The sequence below is a fragment of the Equus przewalskii genome, chromosome 15 (genome assembly GCF_037783145.1).
Source record: "Equus przewalskii isolate Varuska chromosome 15, EquPr2, whole genome shotgun sequence".
Lineage (NCBI taxonomy): Eukaryota > Metazoa > Chordata > Mammalia > Perissodactyla > Equidae > Equus > Equus przewalskii.
In genome coordinates, this window is record NC_091845.1 from 41,621,145 (window position 1) to 41,647,154 (window position 26,010).

At 60.0% G+C, this 26,010-nt stretch overlaps 1 protein-coding gene across 16 annotated transcripts; it reads left to right on the forward strand.

The window, feature by feature from the left end:
- Positions 1–1,092: 1,092 nt before the first annotated feature.
- On the forward strand, positions 1,093–24,421 carry ALS2CL (ALS2 C-terminal like). 16 transcript variants are annotated; one of them, XM_008520323.2, is made up of 28 exons: positions 1,914–2,052; positions 4,219–4,405; positions 4,859–4,993; positions 6,041–6,166; positions 6,965–7,163; positions 7,560–7,625; positions 8,077–8,242; positions 8,717–8,848; positions 9,567–9,686; positions 11,228–11,286; positions 11,420–11,486; positions 11,960–12,156; positions 13,175–13,240; positions 13,673–13,771; positions 13,863–14,024; positions 14,735–14,846; positions 15,965–16,042; positions 17,026–17,156; positions 18,330–18,503; positions 18,659–18,755; positions 18,968–19,125; positions 19,694–19,762; positions 20,476–20,649; positions 21,915–21,957; positions 22,804–22,865; positions 22,972–23,121; positions 23,442–23,538; positions 23,925–24,421. In XM_008520323.2, the coding sequence occupies exons 4-28, from the start codon at positions 6,064–6,066 to the stop codon at positions 24,003–24,005; spliced, it is 2,862 nt and encodes a 953-aa protein (XP_008518545.1). In that variant the 5' UTR covers positions 1,914–2,052; positions 4,219–4,405; positions 4,859–4,993; positions 6,041–6,063; the 3' UTR covers positions 24,006–24,421. The 16 variants fall into 16 exon arrangements, 12 of the variants coding, with proteins under 12 accessions (XP_008518552.1, XP_008518551.1, XP_008518545.1 ...); XM_008520324.2 differs by having other exon boundaries at positions 1,930–2,052; positions 4,294–4,405; XR_011527461.1 differs by having other exon boundaries at positions 1,942–2,052; positions 4,294–4,405; positions 22,958–23,121.
- Positions 24,422–26,010: the final 1,589 nt, after the last annotated feature.

A 26,010-nucleotide genomic window follows, 5' to 3' on the forward strand; every position in this document is an offset into this window, starting at 1 on the left:
ACCCCCATGTGAGCCATCAGGTCTGGGGTGGTGGAGCTCTGGACCCCCAGGCTCCCCAGTCTGGCTCCCCTGTAAGACAGCCTCTCCTCCATGCATGGTGGCGTGAATGCTGGCATGCAGAACTCTGTTTGTCCCTTGTATACTATTTTTAGCTCCTGTGGGTTTCCTGTAGGGATCCAGTCCAGCCTCCAGGGCCTCTGAGTTGGAAGCCACGGGCAGAGTCAGTTGGCAGTGGCCCAGGGACCCTGTGGATGGTTCTCTCCTGGAGCCTGAAACCCCAGGGATCAAGGTTCAGCTCTGGGAAAGCAGGTGGTAGGGAGCAGGGATCCCCCCCCAGTCATGGAGCCAGGCTGGGATCCAGGGCATCTTGGACTTAGCCTGGGCTGGGGGTGGGGGCTAGGTGGCTTAGGCCTGTGACACAGCGGCTGGGGCCTGCTGGGAGCTGGCAGTCTCTGACCTTGCTGGCCTGGTGCCTGGCCCAGAATAGCTCTGGGGCTGGGCCAGGCCTGGGTGAGACCTGTGTGTGCATAAACACGTGTTTGTGTCCCAGGGCACTCTCTTACATGGGAGGACATGTACACTCTGCACTTATCTCTGTGTGTGTCTGGGTGTGAGTCAGTGTGTGTTCCATGGAGCAATGTGTAAGTCTGTGTCCATGTGGACAGGCACATGGTCTGCATACATGTGCCCATGTACAGGGCTGCCACTCAAGGTGTGCAACGTGGAGGCCCTGCCAGTGGGTTCAATAGTAGACGGGTCCATGTGGCACAAATGAGTGTACACACCACTACATTCCATTGACTGTGGAATTGTGTATGTGTGCAGCCGATGTGGGAGTGGTGCAGGTGGGTGTGTGCATGTGGGATTGGGCAAGGGCCCTTGGCTGTGTTGCAGGGGGCCAAGGGCAGGTGGACCCAGGGGAGGCTGTCCTTTGGGCACCACCAGGACAAATTACCTGGCCCCAAGCCAAGGACAAGCAGGGAGAGGGGCTGGGCAGGTCTTGCCCCATTTCATAGATGATAAAACTGGATTTGGTAATGCTCGTGAAGTCACCCAGTGAGTGGGAAGTGGCTGAGGGAAGAGTGGCCCCCAGCCTTCCCCAAGATCACACAGACAGGAGTGGCAACTGGTCGTTGACGCCTGGCCCAAGGGACCGCGGCACAGCCTCGGTTTACCCCACTCTCGGCTACAAGTTTCACGAACCCACCCAGCGCGCCGCTTGTGCGGGCGTCTGTGACTCGGTGCGCGTCGAGGAGGTCACGGGGCAGCACCCTAGACCCGCAGAGCGTCAGAAGGGTGAGCCAGGGGGACTAGGAAGGCCCTGCCGGGCCGCGGAAACGCAGGCCGCTTCCCGGACACCGCCTGGCTCTCCTGGGAGCCCTCGCCCGGGCAGAGGGGCGAGCCTGAGCGTTGAGTGTGTGTGCGTTGGTGGGGGGCGGAGGGGTCAAGCTTCCCAATTCCCCTCCCTCTACCTCTGCCACCCGCGCTGGGTCCCAGGAGCCTTTGGACCCTGGAGAACGCCAGAGGGAGAGCTCAGGCGAAACCTCGGGAGCGAGAGCGCACGGACACCACGTCCTGCTTCCTCCAGGCGGGCCCCTAACCCCACCAGCCTCCAGCAACGCGGCGCGGCGCGGCGCGGCGCGGGGCGGGGCGGAAGGGCGGAGCGCAGCGGGGTGGGGCGGGGGGCGGGCCCCGAGACCGGCGGGGCGGGGCGGGGGAGGTGGACGAGAGGAGGGGGGTGTGGGGGCGGAACGGGGGGGGAGGGTGGAGGAGCTGACGGGGGCGGGGCGGCGGGGACTAGGGTGGAGGGGCGGACGTGGGGGAAGGTGGAGGAGCGGACGGGGGCGGGGCGGCGGAATAGGGGCGGGTGGAGGAGCAGACGGGGGCGGGGCGGCGGGGACCGGCGGAGGGGCAGACGTGGGGGGAAGTGGTGGAGCGGACGGGGGCGGGATGGGGGCCGGCCCGAGACGGGCTGGGCGGCGTGGGGGCGGCGGCGAGGGAGCAGCGGTAGTGGCAGTGGCGCTCCGTGCGCTGGGCGCCGGGAGCGCACAGGTAAGGGCGGGGTGGAGGTCGCGCGTCTGTGGGCGGGCTCGTTTGCTCCGTGCTCTCCTGGTGCCAGGTGGGACTTTGGCCTTCGCGCCCCCTCGGGCCGCTGCGTCGCTGTCCCTCCACGATACCTCGGTCCCCAGTGGCGCTCACCCCTGGGCCGTCCGAGTTTGTCCAAAGACCCCTTCCGTCCCAGCGGGGTTCAGCTTGTTCCTGCCTGTCCCGTGGTTACGCGGCTCGCATTTAGGGGCAGCGCAGGGACATCCCTCTCCTCCCCGCGGCCGTGCACCGCACGAGCGCAGTGTCCAGGGTCTTAGCTTGGGCAAGAGGTTCGAGGGCCGTGGGGCCTCATCCAGCCTGAGGCTGCTAGGAGGAGCTGACGCCGGCTGGTGGTATTTGCAGTGAAAAGGCATGAGCCGGGTGGCTGGGACGGGATCCGATGCTAGGGAAACTGCAGTTTCCCAAAGTGACTTTGTGTGCTTGGGCAGGGAAAGGAAGATAAGCTGTGAAATATGCAACCAGAGAGAGATTGGGAGTGGGTGTGGGTCTAGGACAAGAGGCTTGGAGTCACAGAGGGGCAGAGAAAGGTGCTGGGGAAAGCCCCAGGTGCAGACTCTGAAGGGTCAGCTGTGACGGTTCAGCGCCCCTTCCCTTGGGCAGCCCCTCTCTCCTCTGTCTACCACTGGGCTTCCTGGTTGATCCAGGGGGCTCCAGAACAGCCCAGGAAAGAGCCTCCACAGCAAGCAGAACTTTCTTGCCTGTCCAGACCAGGAAATACCAGAGTGGGTGCCATAACAGGGTGTGGCTGAGGGGCCTGAGGGACCAGGCCTTGGAGAGGGCAGGGGAGGCCTCAGCGACCCTGCCCAAAAGGGACACAGCATGGACAGAGGCCAAGAATGCAAGGGAGAGAGCAGGTCTGGCTGCTGGTTAGATCACCATGGGGACAGGCAGCTGACTCACCTAGGCACGCCAAGACTAGCCAGTTCTGTCCTCACCCCGCCCCATGGTGAGCATCAAGCCTGCCTGGGGAGGTAGGAGGCTGGGCCCTTCCAGGTGTGTGCCCTCAGGTGAGTTGCCCAGCCTTTCAGAAGTACCTAGCTCAGGTGAGCCTGGTGGGACTGGGAGGCAGAGGCCTGGGTCTGAGCCCTATACGTGTTCTATGTAGGGTATCTCTGGGCCCTCCCATACCTTCCTGGGCCTCAGTTTCCCCATGTGTATGTCCTGTGCAGCTTATTACTAAGGAACCTTAAAAACTGGATGGAAGGAGAGGGTAAGGAGGCCATGCCATTGATCAGAGAGGGGTGGGTTGGTGGTGGGACTAGGATTTGAGAGGGAAGTACTCCTGCTGGGTCCCTCTCATTTAAGGTTCAGTACCTCCCCCTCCTTCCCTGCAAACACACACACTCATGCACACTCATGCCTTGCCTCATCCCTGCCTGCACACTCTCCTCAGTGCCTCCAGGATGAAGCCCCAAATTCCCTAGCCTGGGAGCAGAGCCTCTCGGGGCTGCCAGACCGGACTGTCAGCTTCAACTGCAGCCTCCTCCCGCCCCTGTGCCACCTCAGGAGCCATGCTTAACTTCTGGTCCTTCCTCCGGGCAGTGTGACTTGGTTTCCTAGAGTCAGAGATCTCTTTGGGGCCACATACCTGGAAGGGCCCCAGAATAGTGTCTGCAAACTTGGGTCACTGGGGGTCTGTCAGACTCGTCCCAAGGGGCCCCAGGCTGCTTGGAGAGGTAAGGGAGGCTGAGGACCAGGTCCCCAAACCCAGAGCAGCTCTGCTGCATCAGTTTATCCTTTTTAGGGAGGACTAAAATAGTTTGACAAGCTCTGATCTAGTCGGACCCCTATTTGGTAGAGGAGATGACTGAGGCCCAGAGAGGAGCAGGGCTGTGGAGAAGCTGGGGCATGACCAGGGCTGAACAGCCAGGGAGGGGTTGGGAGGGGGTCCTCTGGGAGCAGCTGAAGTGTGGGCCAGGGGTCCAGCATAAGGGAGCCTCTGCCAGCCCCATGGGGGCAAGGGGTAGGAAGCCTGAGGTGGAGAAGGACTGAGAGCTCCTTGCCCTGAGTGTGGCACTGGCAGGGGGGACGGGGGGATTGCTACCTGGCCCTCAGGTGAGTGTGGAGGCTCCTGGTGCTCAAGGCCTCCCAGCAGCGAATTATTTGCTGCAGGTTCCTGGCTCACCCTGATCTGGTTCCTAGTCTACACTTCCCATCCTGGCTGTACCCTCTCCCCTCTGCCTTTAGCCAGTGTCCTCACCTCTCAGCTCAGACCGTGACTGACTGCCAGCTGAGGGTGGAAAGGTCAAAGGTCATCCCTCAAAGGACCTTTCCATTACATCAGTTTCTGGAGATACAGGTGAGGATCAGGTGGGTCCAGACCACACTTGCTGCACCCCTGACCCCTTGGCTGGGCTTTCCTGGTCTGCTTGAGCTGACCTGGAACAACCTGCTCCCTTCCCCAGAGGGGCTGGGGCTGCTGCAGGGGCCAGCAGAGAGAGAAGGCTGCAGCTGGGCGTCCAGCCGCTTCCCCTTCCTGCCTCACCCTCCCAAGGCCTCGCCCTCCTGAAGCAGTAGCAGGAAAGGTGGGGCCGGAATGCCTGGTCCTGGGCCCTGGGCCAGAGGTCTGAGGCACCCGCCTCACAGCCAATTCCCTGGGAGTTGTAGGCTCTGCCAGGACCCTGGGATGCTCTTTGGTGTCCTTGGCACTGGGTGGGGAGGGCTGAGACCCCTTCTCGTTTGCCCTTTTGGGTCTGCCTGTGTCATCTGCCCATCATTGGCTGCCTCAATTTATGTCTCTCACCCCACCCAGGTCAGCTAACTCCAGAGCCTCAGAGTGTCAGAGCCAGGGAGAGGCAGAGTCTGAGGGTCTTGGACTAAAAGACTCTCTAGCTCTCCACATGAGATATCTGGTCAGGTCATCTGGGCAGATGACCTCCTTTGCCAGGTGAGGGCACCAAAGTTTGGTGGGAGAGGGCTATGTCCGATTGGAGGCTGCAGCCTGGCTGTGGAGGTAGGTTTGAGCCCAGGCCCCTTGCTGCCCCTCCCTCCCATCAGGAGGATGCATTCCCTGGTGATCCCTGCTGCTTGGAGGGTCCTTCACTCCAGGGCAGTAAGTCCAAGGGCTCAAGCTCACCTGCCCCTATGGCCCCCAGGTCTTGACAAAGACCCATCCAGCAGGGTTATGAGGGTCTGGCTTCCGCCCATGCTGACCTCATCCTCTCCCTGCTCAGCACCATCTCTTCTGCAACTGTCACCAAGTCCCTCTCCCCAAGTCTGACTTTGGGTACCACCACTTCCTTGCTCTGAGGTCCTCCAGGGCTCCTCCATCAGCCCCTTAGGGTGCTCTTGGTGGGCCGCCCGTGGAGCCTGGACCCTCATGCCCACAAGCCTTTGCTCTCATGGTTCCCCCACCTGCACCACCTGCATCCCTCATCCTCCTCTCTGCCTCTTTATTTCTTGCCCACCCTTCGTGGCTCCAGCAGGAAACCCCCACTGTTCCCACAGACCTCTCCTTGCTTACACAGCCCTGTTGGGTCCCCTCTTAGCCTCAAGGAGTCCTGAGCCATGACCTTGATTAAAAGACTGGACTCCTCTGACAGTATATCCTTGTGTCCAGAGACTCACTGGAGAGGGTGCTGGGTCAGAGCACTGCTAGGTATTACTCTGAGCCCTTGGGAGCCATGGTGGATGTTTGATCAGGGAGATGAGGAGGCCAGAACTGGCCTTGAGAGCATCTGCCTTTTTAGGTGAAAAGGGATGCTTCCCTGGGCAGTTCTGAGCCCTCTCTCCCACTTCTTCAGGCTCCCTTAAGCTGGGCCCAGGTGGAGAGTGGGGCAGGAGTAAGTGGCCAGGCCAGGAACTCCCCTTTGAGGCCACTCAGGCTCGTTGCTCCATTCCGATGTGGTGTGGTCGTGGGCCAAATGGCCTGAGAAGGTGGGCACTGACCCTGCTGCCCGGTGCTGTCTCACTGTAAACTGTGACCCGCTCCCAGGCTCTGAATCCAGCACCGGGACCATGTGCAGCCCTGAGGAGGCAGCCCTGCTGCGGCTGGAGGAGGTCTTCTTGGCTACCCTTGCCCGCATCAACAGCCTTGTCCTCCAGCCCCTGGTCACAGCTGGTGAGTCTCAGCTCTCCTGTGGGGGGGCAGGGGGGGGCAGGGGACACAGAGACCATCCCAGGGGCTGGAGTCCTACCTAGTTGGACCTTCTGAGCTGCAGCTTTCTCAGCTGAAAATGGGAGTGGTAACACTTGGTATGGGCATCTTCTGATGGGCCTGGAGTCCTAGCCCCCAGGTGCTGGCTGCTCCCTTCTCAGAGGTATCCTGAGAGGCCAGGCCGTGAACCCTGTTCTAGCCCAGATCTGGCAGTGTGTAGACAAAAATTCTACTTCTCCCAGCACACAGGCCTGGATTCTCATCTTGTTCTCACCTGGTGCAAGATCGGACTGCAGGATGTCTAAGTGTTACTTCCAGCTTGAGTCTCACTTATGAAGTGACCTTGGGCAGGTGCCTTCCTCTCAGGAGCTCTGTCCATGCATCCATGAGTGGCAGGGATTACAGGATCCCTACAGACTCCATATGCTGGACCCGAGGAAGCCTAGAGACTCAGGGAATTAGTGTACTTGGTGCCCCTAGGTCATCAGTGCTGTCCCTGTTTAGTGAGGAGGTGGACATGTGCCCTTATTTACTCCTCGACGGGGCTCCTGACCACTCCAGCCTTCTCGTTCCCTGCTGAGCTCAAGGGGACACATGGGCTTCCAATCCTGTCCCGAGGACCCCAGGGATGCAGGACCCTGGCTCCAGCTCCAGGGCTGGGGTGCTGCTGGCCCTCAGGTGACTACTCAGGGCCTCTGTGTGCTCCCTGGAAGGTGGAGTGGCTCCATCACCCCTCACAGTGTGGTTGTGTTCCACCCCCAGCCCCAGAGCCCTCGGATCCCCAGGGCAGAGAGTGCTTGCGGCTCTTGCAGCAGCTGCACGGGAGCTCCCAGCAGCTCTGGGAGGTGATGGAGGAAAGCCTGCACTCGCTGCGGGAGAGGCTGTGCCACCCAGACTCCGTCGGCCTGGAATCCCTGCTGCTGCTGCGTCGTGCTGACCATGTCCTGCAGGTTCACGTGGAGTAAGGCAGTCGAGGGGGACTGGGGCTCAGCCTGGGCGTCAGAAAGCACCTGGCACTAGGGCTCAGCTGGGTCAGCACTTAGGCAAAGGTTTGGTTCAGCCTGGGGTGGGGCTCCCCTGGGGTCGGCCTCAGTGGGCTTGGGCATTTAGCCTGGCGCAGGCTCGGACTTTCTAGACCTGAGCCTACGGCCTCCCAGGGAAGAAATACTTTGTGAGTTTGAATTGTCTAGTTGGGTCAGTTGGGACTTGAGGTCACCAGTGCCCAGAGCCAGGCCACTGTCTGGGCGCTCGGGGCCACAGTCCCTCAGCGAGTGAGATCTGGGGGCCCCTGAAGGGCAGGGCCTTGGATCTGGAGCTGGGAGCTGGGCCTGTAGGGTGTCGCCTGTGCTGCCTGCAGGTACATCGAGTCCTATACGAACTGCGTGGTGGTGCAGGCCTTTCAGAAGGCAGCAAAGAGGAGGAGGTGAGCCCAGGGTGCCGCACTGGGCCTCTGAGTGGGTGGGGGTGTCTCGGAGGGAAGGGTTGAGGAAGCCCAGTCCCCAGAGCAGCGACTGTCACAGCCCGTGACTCCTCCTGAGCTCGAACAGTTTCACACTGATCCATGTCAGGATAGAGGGAGGGAAGCCTGGTGAGGCCACTAGCCAGGGCTGACCCTGCGGGCGGGCAAGGAAGGAGGGACCCTCCTCCTCAGGGTGGATGGTTGTAGTCAATGATCCCTTTCAACTCGGAGATATTGTCACTAAATCTCCAATAGCCTGACTCAGGCACTGTGTTGATCTGATAGGAGAGAAGTTGGGGGTCTGGGACTGGTCCTGGGATCTGGGGGGCTTAGCCAGAGCAGGGAGGCGATGGTGGTGGGTGCAGGAATGGAGGAGGGGAGAGTGAAGGTAGCTTGTGGCCCTTCCTCCACTCAGCGAGTACTGGCGGGCCCAGCGGAAGGTGCTGCGGCAGCTGCTGTGGGGCATGAGCTCCGAGGGCTCGGTGGGTACAGCACTGGTCCAGGCCCTCCGCCAGCCGCTCACCCATCATGTGCAGCAGTACGTGCTCCTCCTGCTGAGCCTCAGCGAAACCATCGGGGAGGTAGGTAGCAGGGGTGGAAGGTGCTGCTTGCTGGGCCTGTCACCTGTGAGGGAGCTGAATGAGGGGAGAAACAGGGCCTTGGCTCAGGGGACCCGCCTTTCTCAGGACCGTGGTTTGAGAAGGACCCGGCCATACCTTGGGGACCTGATCCTGTTCTGGGGGATTTGAGGTACATGGCTTTGCACTGGTGGAGCCAGCAGAGACCCAGAGAGCAGATGTAGAATCAAGTCCTGGGAGTGAGGACACAGGGCCCGGGCCCAGCTAGGGGAGTCATTGAGTGGTCCTGACTCCCCTGGAAGCATGTTCATACTGGTCCCTCCCCAGAGGAGGAGCTGGCAGGGAGGAAAGGGCAAACTGTGGCATAGACCCAGGCCTCCTGAGCAGGTTGGGCCAGGCCAGGGTGGGGGGCAGCCATCACTGGGTGGGAAGGTTCCGCTAAGCCCCTGCCTGGCTGCTCTGTCTCCCTGCTTGCAGCATCACCCCAGCCGGGAGCTGGTGGTGCACACAGCCACCCTCTTTGGGGACCTACAGTCCTTCATGAGGCAGGCGCTGGACCAGGCTGTGGCCACCCAGGCCCTCTGGCACACCTTGAGCAGCCGGCCGAGGGTGAGTTCAAGGCCTAAGGGGCGGTCAGGGAAGGGGTCAGGGAAGGGGTTCCCATCAGGTGGGGACATGCTGGGTGGCTCTAGCTGCTTGCTGTACTCTCTGTGCCAGTTTCCCCATCTGGAAGTAGGGGTGGTGGTTGAACCAGGTGGCTGTGAGATCCCTCTGTCTAGCATCTTCACCTATTTGTTGAGCACCTCCTCGGCCAGGTCAGGAGCTGGCTCTGGGGAAGTGCTGTCAGCAGAACTGACCCTGTCTTCTGGGATGTCAGACGATTGGATCCCCATGGCACTGCCCAGTGTGGCATGGACTCCCTTTGCATGGGGAAAGTCCTCTGTGCCCCGAGAGGGTGTGACAGGCTTGGGACCCAGAGGATTAGTAGAGAATTAGGAGAGCAGGTAAAGGGGACAAGAATTGCCAAAGAGAGGCTGGGATGGCAGAATCCCGGGTGAGATGGGGTTTGATGGGGCTTGTCTGGGGCCATTGTGTGAGGTGGGGCCGGGGAGGACAAAGTGAAGCTTCATGAGAAGTTGTGCTGCCCTGCTGGAAGTGGCCAAGAGGACCCTGCAGACCTCAGAGCCCCAGTGTCCATCACTGACCTGGGAGCTTCCAGGAGATGCTTGGAGTGAGGGGGGAGGTGTCCAGGGCAGGAGCAGGTGGTAGGGTGGCCGGCAGCATCCAGGACAGCAGTGCCTGAGCCTTGCACCTCCCCACCCACCAGGATGTGCTCTGCACCCCTGCTCGCCGACTCTTGCAAGACAGCCAGGATGTACCTGTGACAGTCACCCTGCTGCGGGCAGAGCGCGTGCTGCTTTTTGATGATGCCCTCGTTCTGCTACAGGTTGGGGTGGGACTGACCACACGTCTTGGGGCCAGAGGGGGGGTCTGGGGTCTGGTTGAAAAAGGAGTGGGAAAGAGACAAACAGCTGGGAGGGAGAACTTGGGCTCATGGGGAGCAGATGGGGGCAGAAAGGCGGAGTACTGGGGTCTGGGGGTGGGCAGCATGCAGGAGCTGTCTCTGAAGGCATGTGGGCTGTGGGGAAAGGTCACTCGAGGTGCATCCCAGCCTTGATGCTTCCCAGCTGGCTCCTTGCTAAATGTCTCCACCTCGGTTTCCTCATCTGGAAAATGGGATAATTGTGAGCGAGTTGCTCCTTTACCGGATGCCAGACAACTCTTAGTTCTCTTCTTCAAATAGGAGAGGAACCCCAGAGGAACCCCAGATGGCCCTTGTTGGCTAAGGAGGGCTGGATGAACCACTCAGGGTGCATGCAAGGCTGCTAGAGAAGAGAACCACATAGACGTGGGCCTGAGCCCTCAGCATTATAGGAGTCAGGAGGGAGCCAGGCCTGGGTTTGGGATTGTCACATGGCCAGCAAACTTGAGTGTGCTTAGTGCCCCTAGCTCATATTGTCTTTGTGACAGCCACAGCACTGTCTTCTTTGTCTCCTTCCAATGTCAGTCTGGAACTCCCCTGCAGTCAGGGAAGCTGAGGCCCAGGAGGGAAGCTACTTGTCCCACCCAAACCCTGGTCTCCTGAAGCCTCATTTTGGGCTTTGTTCTGATTCAGTTTGAGTTCCCCTCCACTCCCGACTTCACTCTCTCTGCTCCACGTACACTGACCATACTATAACTTAAATTCTCTGAGCCCTTTCCCACCTCTGGACCTTTGTATATCCTGTTATCTCTGCCGGACCGACTCTTGTCCCTGGCCTGTGTCTGGCGCACTCTTCCCCTTCAGGCCTGGGCCTGGTGCCTCCTCCTCCTCCTATGGCACCAGGCAGGAGGTCACTACACAAAATCTTTCAGAGGAAGGGGCGCTCAGTCTGGCTCTCACAGCAGGGATGGCATTTCAGGTAGGAGGAGCAGCATGAGCAGAGGTTCAGGTCCAGGAGAGTTTGGGGCGAGCTTGAGAAGGTGCGAGTGTGGAGTGGCTGTGGTGCCATGGTATGGAGAGGGTGGGGCTAAGGCACATGTGCTGGGAGTGGGCTGTGTGGTCTCAGGTATTAGGCTCACAGTGAGGTCTCTATCCCTCAGGCATAGGAGCCTTAGAGAGGTTTCCAGCAGGGGCTGACAGGGTCTGAGCTGTGTTTCCAGAAGATCATTCTGGTGGCCATGATGGAGCAGGATGGTGGGGGGCAGAGGAGGCTGTTCCGGGGTTCCTGGCCAGGCCCTCGGGTGGGAAGGGAGATGGAGGAGCTCCCTGGAGATGGGGAACAGGCAGGGTGATGAGGGACACAGTGCTGGCATGTTGGACTGGGCAGCCGAGGGACACCGTGGGGCATGCCAGCGGCCTGGTGCTTGGGGGCTAGGCTGGGTCGGAGGAGTAGGAGAGCGTCTGGTCTGGGCTCTAGAGGACGCCTGTGCCCCATCTTTTTCCAGGGCTCCAATTTCCACACCTTTGATCTGAAGCTCGTGTGGGTGGATCCTGGGCAGGACGGGTGAGCAGGCCCCTCCAGGGACACCCCTGGCTTTCCCTCCTTCCACCCCCATGAAACCTGTCTGCACCCCAGGCCCTCCCTCAGCACTCTCCTGGCCAGAGCTGGGGCCTACTCATCGCCTCCATCTGTCCAGGTGCACGTCTCACCTCCTCACGCCTGAGGAAGAGTTCTCTTTTAGCTCCAAGGACCCTCAGGGCCAGGTGAGTGCAGATGAACTGTGAGTTGGGGGAGTGGGGTCACGGGAGTTAGGGAGGGTGACAGATGATGGGGAGGGCACAAGTATACAACCGTGGAGGCTCCATGGGAGTGTCAGGCCTCTGGGGTCATGGTCAGAGGGTCACGAGTCAGTCTGAGGTCAGGCATCAGAGAACAGGGTATTTTTCTTTGTGAAGCCAGGATTGGGGCCGTGTTGCTCCCTGCCCAGTGGTTGTGTCTGGCTCTCTGGTCGGGCCCTGAAACTGCAGACAAGGATCTTAGGTCTGGGTGGAAGGCCCTAAGGAGCAGTGTGGAGCAGTCGGAGGTCCCCCAAGGAGGGGGACTTGGGGAGGTCCCCCAAGAGCGTGGTGGGGGCGGGGAGTGGAAGGGGCTACCTAGAGCCACCCCCGAAGGTGCCTCCTAGAGGGGCTGCCTCCAGCAGTAGTGACCTGTCCTGTGTTTCCCCTGTCCCCACCAGGTGGTCTGGCAGAGGAAGGTTACCCAAGCTGTGTGCCAGGCCCTGCGTGGGAAGAAGGACTTCCCGGTGCTGGGGGCTGGCCTGGAGGCCTCCGAAGCTCCTGCCTGCCGCAGCGCAGCTTACACCTTCCGCGCGGAGGGCCGGCTCTGCGAGGCCACCTATGAGGGCGAGTGGTGCCGGGGCAGGCCCCATGGCAAGTGAGTGACCGGGGCTCTGGGGCGAGCAAGGCAGGGCTCCTCCTGGAAGTCTGCCTTGGGGCAAGAACCAAAGGCTGTTACTCCCTGTGGTCAGTTCAGTCAGTTCTGTTTGTTCTCCAGAGTCTCTCGTAAGTCCTCTTAGACAGGACCTGGCCTATAGTAGGTGTCTGCAAAATAAAGTCATGATGATGGTGACGCTGGAGAGCATGGGGCAGACGTCAGGTGGCCGGCCTGCGGGACCCGCAGTTGCTGTTCTGTTCTTAGGAAGGTGGAGGAGTCATTGTCATATCTGCGTAGCACCATCTGGTGGGGTGGAGATGGTCTGTGGACATCCTGTCTTCATCAGTCCTCACGAGAAGGCTGTGGGCATGTCATCACCTATGTCATAGGGGTGGCTCTTGCCTAAGGCCTCCAGGCAGGTTATAGGGTGAGCCTCGCCTCAGTCGCAGGTCTGACCCCACGGGCAGGTAGGCTTTTGAAGAACATAGGGCCCCTCCCTGTGCTACATTTGGGAAAACCAAGACCCAGGAAAAAGAAGGGACTCCAGAGTTACCCTTGCAAGCATGTCTGTTAGTTTCTGATACCCTGCCTGCTTCCGGAAAGGGCTGGAGGAAGCTTATGAACAAAAAGATAGGAAAAGTAATGCCACGTCAGAAGAGGGAGGAGGATGCTAGAAACCCCACTGACTAGCATCTGGCTTGAGCTTGAAGTTTAGCTCTGAGCTTCCTGTTGGTTAAGGGAAAAAAGGGAACCTGGATGTTTCCAGAGCTCTTGCTACAGGGTTTGGTGAGTGTGCCCCCATGAGGCTGCTGGGGCAGTTGTGCCAGGAGTAGAGAAGGGCTGAGAGCCCCTATGGGGTCACAGAGCTCAGAGAAGAGGGCTGAGTGGAGGCAGAGAGTCCAGTCCAAGGGGAACCTAGGCCTCAGAGAGTCTGCAGTGGAGGCTGGCTGGGGGTCCTGTGTGTGTCGAAGGATCGGTCTGGTGGGCCTGATGCCTGTGGACTTCGACTGTGTTCCAGGGGGACCCTGAAGTGGCCAGACGGACGGAACCATGTAGGGAATTTCTGCCAGGGCCTGGAGCATGGGTGAGGCTGGGGCTGATGTGGGAGGGTATGTGGGCAGGGGAATGGCTTTCACCCCGCCACTGTCACCAGCCTGGCTCCATCCTAAATTCCCAAAGCTCAAGCGGGAACTTAGAGGCCATCTGGTCCAGCTCCCCTCATTGTTCAAAAGGGGAACCGAGGCTCCGAGGGTGGGGCGGGTCATGGAGGGAGTGGTCCAGGATCAGAAGGTGCTCCCAGGGTGCCTGGGGTCAGGATGGGGGTGTGAGGGGTGCTGATAGGGGCCCTTGGGAAGAAGAGGGGGCGCTGAACACCTGTGAGATTCTCCCCATCATCTGAGAAGGCCCCTTGGAGGCAGGAACACTCCTGGGTGGTATGGAGCAGGTGGGACGGGGTGTCTCGGGCCAGACGGTGGCCCCGATGTTGACTTTCCTCCCTTTCCACCCACACTGACAGCTTTGGCATCCGCCTGGTGCCCCGGGCCTCTGAGGACAAGTTTGACTGTTACAAGTGCCACTGGTGGGAAGGCAGCATGAACGGCTACGGCATCTGTGAGTAAGTGACCTTGGGCCGGACGGCCGGGTGGGCTCATGGGACGGGTGTGTCCTCTGGGCTGACGGGGCCAGCCATCGGTGCCCCTCTCCAGGTACGGCACTGACAAGGTGTACAAGGGCTACTTCCAGGCAGGTCTGCGGCATGGATTTGGGGTCCTGGAGAGCACCCCACAGGCCCCTCAGCCCTGCAAGTACACGGGCCACTGGGAGAGGGGCCAGAGGAGTGGCTATGGCGTCGAGGAGGACAGTGACAGGTGAGCACTCTGCAGCCCCCCTAGGACTAGGGGACAGAGAGGACCCTCACGAAGCAAATTTCCTCAGGGCGTGGGCTCCATGTAGTCCGTGGGTCCATTCTGTTTGTCCCCTGAGTCTGAAGTCCCTCACTTCCTCTCCACTCCCTCAGTTGTTGCCGAGGCTCAGGAGGAGGGAGCCCTTGAGTGCAGGAGCCTCCCCACTCCGGCCTCCTTGCTCTGTCGGAGAGGAGCTTCTACCCCAGATCTGTCCCGTCTAAGGATCACAGCCCTTCTAGGCTTTCTGGGCTGTGAGACTAAGCCCAGGGTCCTCTGCCTGGTATTCGAGGCCTTGACTCCTTCTCTGACCTTACCCTGCTGTGCTGCCCATGCACCCCTCCAGCCTTCTAGACCACTGGACATCCCCACATGTGTCTTACACTCCTGCCTCCATGGCTTTGCACCTGCTTGAATCGCACCCCCAACTCCATTTGTCCTTCTTACCACCTCCTCCAGGAAGCCTGCCAGGGTGCCCTCCCCCAGGCAGGCTCCATCCCTCCTCCACCAGCTGCTCCTCTTTGTGGTCCTGACCTCGCCTGCCCCGGATTTGAGTTGAGTGGATTCAGGCGATGTCATTGCTCCTTGTGTGCCCACCCTCCCATGCCAGCAGAGCACACAGAAGGTGCATGGGACGGATTCTGATCCAACTCTGGCCACACCCCCTCCTCCCTCAGGGGTGAGCGCTATATTGGCATGTGGCAGGCTGACCAGCGCCATGGCCCGGGGGTCATGGTCACCCAGGCAGGCATCTGCTACCAGGGGACCTTCCAGGCAGACAAGATGGTGGTGAGTGGGGCGACCTGTGTTTGTCCTGAGCTCCTCTCTTCCTGCACCTGGGCTGAATTCTGGAACCTCCCTGCTCTGGGGGCGCCAAAGCTGCGCTGAGGCTGGTCAGGGGTGGATGGGGCGGGAAGCTGGGTTTCTAGGTGCTGGAGGGAGCCAGAACCTGGGCTGGCGTCCAGTTCTGCCAGCTCCCTACTCTGGCCTTGGCCAAGTCCCTGCCCCTCCCAGCCTCAGTTTCTCCATCTGCAACTCAGGTTAGCTACTTATCTTAAACACTCAGCTGAATGCAAGAATGAAGTACATGGTAATGATGATGCCAACAGCCTCTGCAGCCAACATTTATAGACCCCTAACTGAGGTCTGTGGGCTGAGCCTCCCAGCATGATCTCTGGCATCCTTCCAGTCACCCTGCAGGTCATGTCATGGTCCCTAATGTATGAGTGACAAATGTGAGGCTCAGAGAGGTCAGAGAACCTGCTCCTGAGCCCAGGCACACCAACACTCACCTTCTGCCTCATCTCCACCCTGCCAGGTATTTTGGCACAGAGTGGGGCTCTGGTCTCATGGCTGTTACTGTTATTATGGCTTGTTTGTTTGTTTATGCTCCACTTTGTTCTGTGAAGAATTGAAGGAGGAAGAGAAGGCAAGAATAGGCACATAAAATAGACTCAGAAATACGTAGAACACAAATTGGATCTCATTTGGCTCTGAGCTTCCTGGCAGCCAGTGCAGCAAGGGAGCCTGATCAGCTCCACTGTCCTGGGGTCAGTGACAGGGAGGTAGAGATGGTTCAGGAGAAGCCCAGCACTTCCTGAGACATAGGAGTGAAGGCAGGGACCCCCAGGGGTTTCCTGAGAGAGGCCACTGGAGAGGAGGAGCCAGGTCCCAGGATGGTGCTCAGGGTGACCCAGGATGAGGCCAATGGGCTGGTACTCAGGGCACAGAGGGCCGAGGGCTGGCATTTCACCTGGGCAGAGTTCTGGGAGGTGTGACAGGGCTCAGGACTCTTCTGCCCCAGGGGTGAATGCCCACCTCCCCCATTCCTCCCGTCCCCTTCCCTCCCCCAGTCTCCCTGTCCTTCCTAACCCACTGCTCCTACTCTCCCTGGCTTCCTTCCCTAGGGCCCAGGTGTCCTCCTCACTGAAGACGACTCCTTGTACGAGGGCACCTTCACCAGAGACCTGACCCTTGTGGGGAAGGTGAGGGCCCCTGGGACCCCACTCTACTCCCTGCCGAGGCCTTGGCTGGAGTCTGTAATCTCTGCTCTTGGACCCAGGGCTGAGCGTGTGGGCAGTGGGTGGCAAGGGGCGAGGAGTGCGTCTCCCATCTCCACCACATCCAGGGGCGGGTGCAGCGACCCTCCGTGCTGCGGAGGTGTGATTGGATCCTGGCGGGAGTCAGGAGGGGGCAGCAGGCTTGCCTTGCATGTAGAAGGTGCTCGTGGTCTCCGGGATCTGTCCTCCCACTGGCCCCCTAGTTGGGAATCCACCCCCTCCACCACCAGCATCAGTGCCTTGGGCAGGTGCCCCTGGAGTCACTGTCCTTCAGTGTGTTCCTGTGTGAGCTGACAGCTGGAGGCAGTTGTGTCCCTGCTGAGGCTTTTGGAAGTGTGGGGACTGTTTTGGTTTCGTAATGACTGTAGGACACTGTGGCAGCTCATGGGTGGAGACTGGGAGTGCTATGAATGGGACAGCCCCATGCAGCAAAGAATTGTCCTCCCCAGGGCCAGGAGCACCCCACGCCTTCCCCTCCCCAGGGCCAGGGGCACCCCACGCCTTCCCCTCCCCAGGGCCAGGGGCACCCTGTGCCTTCCCCTCCCCGGGGCCAGGGGCACCCCATGCCTTGCCCAGGCCTCTGCCTACTTCTGGACTTACCTCCCCCCACCCTGCAGCAGTGCTTCCCCCACTCTGACCTGTGAGTATCTTCTCTCTCTCCCTGTCTTCACCCTCAGAGATGAGCCCCTGGGCAGCGGGCCAGCTCTTGGTCAGGGGCTCCTGCAGGGATGGAGGATTATGAGCCCCTCAAGATGGGGCAGATTGGGTGATGGTGAGAAGGCCACCCACCAGTCTCTAGCCTCTGTGACACAGGATGGACAACATGAGGCCTGTCACAATTGGTTGGAAGGGCAGCTGGACAGACAGATGGGTGGACGGACATCCCTGCCTCCATTCCCGGCTTCCAGGGCAAGGTCACCTTCCCCAATGGCTTCACCCTGGAGGGCTCTTTTGGCAGCGAGGCAGGAGGAGGACTGCACACCCAGGGCATTCTGGATACAGCTGCCCTCCCCCCAGACCCAAGCTGCACCCGCAAGAGGTAAGAGCCTGCCCATCTGGCCCACGCGTTCCAGGGCCTGTGGTGGGTGTCTGTGTGTGTTTCTACCCCAAGGACTCAGGCCTCATCACAGGGGCCTTCTGAACTGCTCCTGGCTCTTTGGAGGGATAAGAGAGCCCAGGTCACACAACCCTCAGTGAGAGACTCTTGGAATCAAGGACTATGTGGCAATAACTCCACATGCCACAAAATATCATGTGTAGGTTTTGCTTAAACCCTGCTTTTTTTCTAGGAATGATACAAGACAGTTTATGAAACAAAACAAACAAGAGCAAAATAAAAAATAAAAGTGTGAGTTGAGCTTAAAAGAAAGGGAAGTACTGATAAGGCCTCACAGTGGTTATACTTGAACTTAACCTGGCTCTGGGTTCCCTGGCAGCCAACATGAAGAAGGAAACTTGCTAAGTGCCTCGGTGTCACTATCATGGGATATTTGAGAAGGGGAGAGGCTTCTTCTCCACGGGGACAGAGTTTTTACTTGGAAAACTCTAGTTCAAGTGGTGACTCTCGCCATGTCTGTTGAGGTGTGGATGGTGGTTCTAATGGTCCCAGGCAGCATTTCAGATGTAGGGAGGGGGTACAGTTGACTCCTTGATCTGTTGTCCCTGCATGCTGCTTCCTGACAGCAGGAGCTGGGAGTGGACAGCAAACCGTCGGGATATGACCCAGCCCGGTGGGGTGCAGGTATAGGAAAGTCTGTGAGCATGACACGGGAGGGCAGTGACCCGTTAGACAGTGTCCACTAGACACACATGCCCCGAACCCCTCAGGCCTGTTGGCCAAGACAGGATCAAGCTCAGGAAGGAGCCCGTTGTGGTGGGAGGGAGGGTGGGGTCTCATGGCAGGGGAATCCTGGACTTCGGGCCCTGGGCTCTCTTAGGCCAAGACCGCACTCTCTGGACTTGGCCTCCAGCTCTCCAGATCTTTGTCTCCTTTTGCAGGCTCTGTGTGCCCCTGTCTCTCTTCTCCACCGTGGAGTAGATTCTCTCTGTCCTTCTCTCCACCTCTCCTTTGTCCTCCAGGAGCCTTGGAGGTCAGCCCCCCTGTCCCCCAAATCCGTCCACCCTTCCTGGGCCCTGAGTTGGGGCCAGGCGCCGACAGGGTCCTACCCACCATAGCTCCATCTGCCCCTCATCCCCACCATCTCTGTTGCAGGCAGCTGGGTCTGTGCGCCTTCCCCATGGAGAGCCGCTGGCAGGGCGTCTACGGCCCCTTCCGGGACTTCGTGCGCGCTGGCTGCCCTGCGGAGCTGCAAGAGGCCCTGCTGGGCTTCCACGTGCAGAGCTCGAAGGAGCTGCGCAAGTCCCAGGAGTACCTGTGCTGTGAGAGGTGAGGCCCAGCGTGCGTGTGCGTGTGCACCCACGAGGGCATCCAGAGGGCCTGTGCTGAGGTCAGGGGGCTCAGAGGGCACAGGAAGGAAGGCTTCCTGAAGAGGGTGGGCGTGGGCCCAGGTGTGGGTGAGAGACGTGTGCACGGTGCCCCAGGAGCCACTCTGAGGACAGTGCATGCAGAATGGAAGACATCCTGGAGGAGCTGCTGCAGCACCGGGAGCCCAAGGCCCTGCAGCAGTGCCTCAGGAAGGTGAGAGGCCTTGGGGAGGGCGGCCTGCCGGGAGGCGACCTTCTCACTGCCCCCTGCTGCTGACCCCAGGGGACAGGCCCGTGGCCCCTTTCTCCTCAGAGGCCTCAGTGTTCCCATCTCTGAAATGGGAGCAGACTTGGGGGTCGTGTCTGGGCAGGCTGTGCTCCAGCCCCCGGCCTGAGCATCTGTTTGTTGCCTTTACACCTGCCCAGGCTCTGAGCAACTGGCTACACCCCCTGGGAAAAGTGCTCCGGACACTGATGCTGACCTTCCAGGCCACGTACGCAGGCATCGGGGCCAACAAGCACCTGCAGGGGCTGGCCCAGGAGGAGGTGAAGCAGCACGCCCAGGAACTCTGGGCCGCCTACAGGTGAGCTCGGTGGCACGTGGGGCCCACCACTGCCCTGGGAGCCCAGGCGGGTGGGCTGTGCCCTTTCCAGGTGTCAGCTCTGCTTGGCGCCCTGGGCAGGAATGGCGCCTCTCCCTCAGGTCTGGATCGAGGAGGAAACATAGGATGGGCTGGTCAGTGTGCAGCTGGGGAGCAGTGGGGTTAGAAGGTAGATGAAAGAGCAGGGCCCAGCCATGGCCAGAGTCCAAGCTCCCACCAGGCCCTGGGCCGACCCCTCACCCCAGGGGAACTCTAAACTGAGCCTCACCCTGGCCTCAGACCTCATCTCCAGTCCTGGCTGAGCTGCGACCCCATCAGACATTACAGATGGGGGTCCTGGACACGTCAGTTCCTTCTGTCACGGGGCTCCGAGACTCTTGGGCTGATGTCCTGTACTCCCAGCCTCCTGACTGCTGAGGTTTGGGAGGCTCGGCTCTGCAGGCCTCATGCTCCATGGTTCTAGGGGACAAAGCCCAGCTTCCCTGGCAGTTGGTGGCTCCGGTGCTCTGGGAGGTGGCAGCCATGCCGTCCCTTTCTCTTTGGGTTGCAGGGGTCTGCTGCAGGTTGCCTTACAGCGCAAAGGCCAGGCTCCAGAGGAAGACGAAGACGCAGAGACGAGGTGAGCGCTCCCATGGGGTCTGCAGGGTCCTCTCCCCTGGGGCAGCCAGGCTTGGGTCCAGGGAGGCCTCACACCTGTGCTCGGGGGAAGGGGTTATACCTGGGGAAGTGTTGAGAGTTCATGCCACTGACCGAGCATCATTCATTGACTGTTTGGGGGTCAGAATGACCTACGACCTCTGTTCCTTGAGCAACCCCGGCGGGGACCCCTGTACAATGCACCAAGTGCATCTTTATTCTACATGTGTTATCTTAACCTCATCTCTTGAGTGTGCAGAGGGTGAGCAACTTCCCCAGGCACCCTCCTTCTCCCTGTGCATGGATAGGGAAACTGAGGCCTGGTAGGGGCTGAGCCTAAGGTCACACAGAGCAGGAGTTATGTGGGTCATTAAATCTGTCTCTCCTGGTCCCCTGAGACCAAATCTTACAACTTGCCTTCAGATTCCAGGCCCAGAGATCCTGATCAGAGAGGCCTTTCTGTCACTGCATTGCAGGAGGCCTGGGAAAGTGTATGTGACAGGAGGGAAAACTTCCCCCTGGAGTCCTAGGAAACGCAGAAAACCAGGAGGCAGAACTGGACTAGCCTGGAATGGCTGCTGAGTGTTTGTCTATCCAGGGCCCTGGCTTTACTTTGAATTAAATGGGGATCATGAATAGTGATCCCCACCGCTAGGCCCTCACCCTGCTGACCCCAGCCTGGTCACCGTCACTCAGGGACCTGCAGGTGCATGGACTGGTGCTGCCCCTCGTGCTGCCCAGCTTCTACTCAGAGCTCTTCACTCTCTACCTGCTTCTTCATGAGAGAGAGGACAGTCTCTACAGCCAGGGCATTGCCCACCTGAGCCTCTTCCCCGACACCAAGCTGCTCGAGTTCCTGGACGTGCAGAAGTAAGCCATCCCCCCGTGCCGTGTGTGCCAGGGCTCTTGTGGAGCAGAGGCTACCAGTGCAATTCAAATTGTCTTCAGCAAAAAAGGGGGAGTGTTAATTGGCTCACGTACCCATGAAATTCTAGGGTTATGCACGTGTGGCTAGATTCAGGTGTGGCTGGATCTCCGTGCTTAACTGCATGGCAAAGGGAAGCAACTCTCTTTCTCTCTTGGTCTGTCTCTGGCTGCCGCTTATGGTAACACGGCACCAGCACTTAAGGTTTATATTCTCCCAGCTCAATCTTCCTACTGTCCTCTCAGGGAGCTGGTGTCTCCCTCTTGACAGCTCCAGTAGGGCCCCTGAAGTTCCTCACTAGCTTGGCTTGGGTCTTGAGCCTCCCCCTGAATGCTGGCTGTGGCATATTGGCCAGGCCTACCTCAATATTGACCACTGGGGCAGGGTCTCCCGCTCCTAGCTCTTGACTGAGAGCAGGGGAGCGGAGATCCTCAAGGGCAGAAAGGGGCCTGGTCCTGGAGCAGGGCTAGGCCTCCCCTCTCTCCTTGGTCTCCAAAATAACCTTTCTCCTTAGTGCCCCTTCTGCTCCCTGATACTGAGAGTGACCCCCGCCCGATGGAGGGCATGCATTCTCCCTCTCCTCCCACACCCGGTCTCCTCCGTCACATAGCGAGGGTGCTTCCCACCCACCCCCAAAAACATGGTTTCTCTTTCCATCATGGTGAATGTTTCCTGCATCTGACAGTCACCAGCCCAGACACCTGGTCGCCAGCAGCTTCCCAAGGGTCCCTCCTCCCCAGCCACCCCTGCTGCCTTTGTGCCACTTCCTCCATGCTGGCCTCCCTGCTCCACTAGCTCCCAAGTCGCTGCCTTGCATTGCACTGCCTGGCGTCTGTGCCCCTCCCTGCTTGCCAGCCTGCACTGGCTGCCAAGCCCCCAGACAGTCTCCCCAACTCTCACTCTGGCCTGACCACCAGGACTCTGCTCATGAGGGTCCCTTGGCCTGCAGCACTGCTTCCCCCACCCCCTGCCCCTCACCCTAGCCAAGTCCTGCTCACGTTTTGGGACCAGATGAAGGGCTCCCTCCTCCAGGAATCCCTCCCAGCCCCCTGTTGCCTTGGGCTCCACACATGCACTCCAGGATGCCACTGTGGACCCATTAGCTGCTCTCAGCCGTGCTGGGGGCAAGATGCACAGGGACTTTGCCCTCTGACCTCAGGGCCTGCCCCTGCTCCTGGCAAAGCCTTCCATCTCACTTGTTTGATTTCAGGCACCTGTGGCCCCTCAAGGACCTCAAGCTGACGACCAATCAGGTGCAAGGGTGGGCCCGTTACCTGCCCCAGGGAGAGGGAGGCCTGAGCCTGAGCTGGGCCCCCAGAATTTGCTCAGGCTTCCAAGCAGCCCTCAGCCGCTTGACTGCTGCTCAGAGACTGCAGAGGGGCCGGGTGGGCAGCTGCGGGGACGGGGGCGACACCAGGCCTCCTGCGTCGTTCTGTCTCCCGTGAGCGAGGGCGAGGGTGCAGCCGCCGGCCCGGTGAGCAAGCTTCCCCCCTTTTCCTGGCTGTGTGAGCGTGGGCAAGGTACTTGACCTCTGTGCCTCAGTTTCCTCGTCTGAGAAAGTACTCCGTGCTGTAGTATTAGTACTACTACACGGGGTTGCTGTGAGGAGGAGGTGGGCTGGTGCACAACAGGCTGTGGTTCTCATCGTGTGCATCCTGGACCAGCAGCAGCAGCAGCCTCTGGGAACCTATTAGAAAAGCAGATACTTGGACCCTCCCCAGACCTACTGAGTCAGAAACTCAGGGAGTGGACCCAGAATCAGTGTTTCAACAAGCCCTTGGGTTTGAGAGACGTTGACTTAGGCACTCAGAAGTAGGTGGCACCCAGTGGCCGTTGGCTGTCATGATTGTCTTCCTATCCGCTTTGATCCTCCCAACCTCCTGGAGACCATTTACCCCACTTTACAGTTGAGTAAACTGAGGCTCATGGTGGAGCTGTGACTTGCCCTGTGTCACCCAACCCTGTGGGTAGGGCTGTGCTGAAGCCAGTGATAGAGAAGGGGTGGGAGGCAAGGGCCTCAAGGCCAGCTCCGGCCCTGGGAAGGAGGTGACAGCACGGAGGAGCTGCAGCCTCATCCAGCCTGCTGTCCCTCCCTGCAGAGATGCTCCCTGGTCAGGGACAAGTGCTTCCTGTCAGCTACCGAGTGTCTGCAGAGGATCATGTGAGTCTGTGCCCTCCAGAGGGTGGGGGTGGAGGCAGGGGTGTTGGGGCCCCTGGTTGGGACTGAACCCAGGGGCCTTGATCTGGAGCCAGTGCCCCTGCTGCAGCACCACGGTAGACCCCCGGGAGAAGCTGGAGGTGCTGGAGAGGACGTATGGGGAAATTGAGGCCACCGTGTCACGGGTGCTGGGCCAGGAGCACAAGCTGCCCATGGACGACCTGCTGCCGCTGCTCATCTATGTGGTATCGCGTGCCCGGTGAGCCCAGCCAGACAGAGCTGGGGGGTAGGCTGCAGGAGGATCCCTTCCCACCCTGCCCCGCCCCATCCCACCCCCAACCAAGACGTGCTCTGGTCTTTGAACATCAGGGTTTGTGGACACAGCTTTTCTTGGTACAGATGGGGAAGCTGAGGCCCAGAGAGGGCAGGGTCCCAGGAACCCACCCATGAGTGCCAGAAGCAGAGTAGGGGCCACACCCCAGGTGTCTAGCCACCCAGGCCAGGGCTCCTTCCTCAGCTGCTCAGTGCCTGTCCCTGATGCCCTCTTCTCCCTCTCACTGTGGGGCGGTGGTTCTCCAGAATCCAGCACCTGGGAGCCGAGATCCACTTGATCCGTGACCTGATGGAACCTATCCACATAGGAGGCCTGTATGACTTTCTGCTCACAGCCCTGGAGGTGAGGGACAGAGGGAGTGGGCCAGCCCCTTCCTCACCCCAAACACCATCACAGGGATGAGCTGAAATTCACAGCTTATGTGTCTCCATCGCAGCGTCTTCACAGCCCCTGCTCCTGCCCTTGTTAAAAGGGGCCGGGTGGGGGTGGGGGATGGCCACAGTGCATCCCAGCCCTCAGATCCCCAGGGCCTGGAGTGTGTTCCAGGCTGTATCCCAGAGCACAGTAGGAGAGGGAGGGCCCCATTTCCTTGCAGGGTGGCTGAGGGCTGAGTTGGAGGTGGTCCAGGCCCGAGAGGTGAGCGCACCCCAATATTGGGCCCTGGATCTTGTGCACGTGGCCGGGAGCGGGCAGACCAGCTGACCTCATCCTCGCCTCTCTCCCACCAGTCTTGTTACGAGCACATCCAGAAGGAAGACATGAGGCTGCATCGCTTGCCCAGCCGCTGGGACTCCAGGGTGTCCTGGTAGCTCAGCCTTTCCTGGACAAACTGCAGGGGCCACCATGGACTTCCCGTGGGAGCGAGCATGGCCCAGCCTGGCCCTTGTGGACCCAGGAGCAGCGGGCAGCATGGGCCCGTGGAGGTGGCTCTTGGAGGAGATGAGCGATTATTTTCTTGCAGGGAGATACCGCTGCTGCCCTGACTGGGATGAGGGTTGGGCGTGATGGATGTGGCCCCAGAGCTGGGGGCTTCTCCTTTCCCTTCCCCCTGCCACTCTTTAGGCCACTGGGCCAGGTTTGGATGACCTCTGTGACCTGCAGCAGCTCACAGGCTGGGGCTAGGAGCCCCTGGCTTCTCTTTGCTGGTGCCTTACTCCCAAGTTACCAGGCCTCTCTGGGCCTCAATGTTGCCATCTATAAAATGATGGACTTGGTGGTCTGTAAAGGACTTTCCGTCCATCTTGCTGGATTCTGGGGTCCTCCCAGAAGTCTGCCTTTAGTGTTTTGGGCTGTAACTGAAGTTCTCATGTCACTGTCAGTCTCGTGCCATTTCTCCACTCCTGGTCAGAAGGCTCCAAGGTGGTAGTGACCACTCTGTGTTGGGCCTTTTTCCCATGAGTGGTCTCCTGGGGACCTGTGTCCCAGGGCAAGCTGGCTGCTCAGGGCTGGGAGGCAGAAGGAGCTCCGGCTCCACCCTGACCTGTGGGTGGCCTCTGGGGAGGCCCTTCCCCTCGTGGGTATGCAGTTGAGGGGCTGAGTTTGGTGTGGTGCGTATCCATGATGCAAAGGGCGGTGCTGGAGCAAGCTGGAGGGTCTGGGGAGGAAGCGCGCCTTTCTTGCCATACCGCCAGTGGAGCCCCAAGTGGCCCGGGAATTGCACACCTGTGACCTCTGTGGCCTGTGTGCAGAGGGACAGCATGAGGCGGGCCTGTGCCCTGACAGTCGCACCTCTGGCTTGGGACCCTGGGCGGGGCGGGGAGGCAGTGGGAGCTCGGATGCCTTTGGGAGGGGAGGACTTGGTTTACATGGTAGTCCTAGTGTGGGACCAAAAGACACAGGAGCTGGATCTTGTGGCAGCTTCATCCCTTTCGGGCCTCGGTTTCTCCCCACATCGAGGGGCTTGGGCCAGGTGACCTACAGGAGCTCCCCCTGCCCTAAGAGGAGATGTGACAGTAGGCAGGGCGACTGTGTTCTGAAGTGGTTCAGGGGTGAAGCCTGGGCAGTGGGCAGATTTTGCAGGGGTGCAGCCATGGAGGACAAGCCGGGCCCAGCGGCTGGGCCCACCCTGGCTCCATGCCCTGGACGTAAGCAACTCAGGTCAGTGTTCTTGGCTCCGGGTATGCCCTTCATAAACGAAGCGCTCACCTCAGCGTGTGAGGGAGGGGCTGAGGGAGATTCTGAGAAAGCTCAGTCACACCTGAGCCCAAAGCTGAGTTCCCCCCTGGGAGCCTCGGGGCGAGGAGGTGGTAGTGGCTGGGGGGCACCCACAGGCCCTCAGAGATGATATGGGGCAGTGGGGCGAGGGTGAAGCTTTCTCTGGCTGGTTCTGCTACATGTGGCAGCCTGAGTGAAGGGTCTTAGGCTCTGGTTCTGCCCTAAACTCCTGTGGCATCCCCCTGAAGGTCCCTGGAAGGAGGTTGATGAAGAGTGAGGATACCCAGGATGCTGTGGGCATTCACGCTTACCCGGGACTGTGGCGACTCGCCGGTGTTTTAATGCCCTCCAACCGTTCTCACCTAGTTCTTGTCCTTTGACAAGTGAGGACAGCCTTGCCTCAGGGCGGCCCCACTCCAGAGACCCCGGCCCACCACTGCCTCTCCAGGACCAGTGCACCCTCACTGAGTTCACATTCACCAGGACCCTTCCACCCACCTCTTGCTGAGCTGGAGCCTCTGGACGGGGCCTCAGGAGATTCCAAGGGCAGCTGGGGCTGTATCAGACCCTTGGAACAAAACCGTGGACAGTGAGGAAACTGACAAGTGAGGTGAACAGCTTCATTTATAGAAGAGACACCTGGAGCCAGGACACCACTTG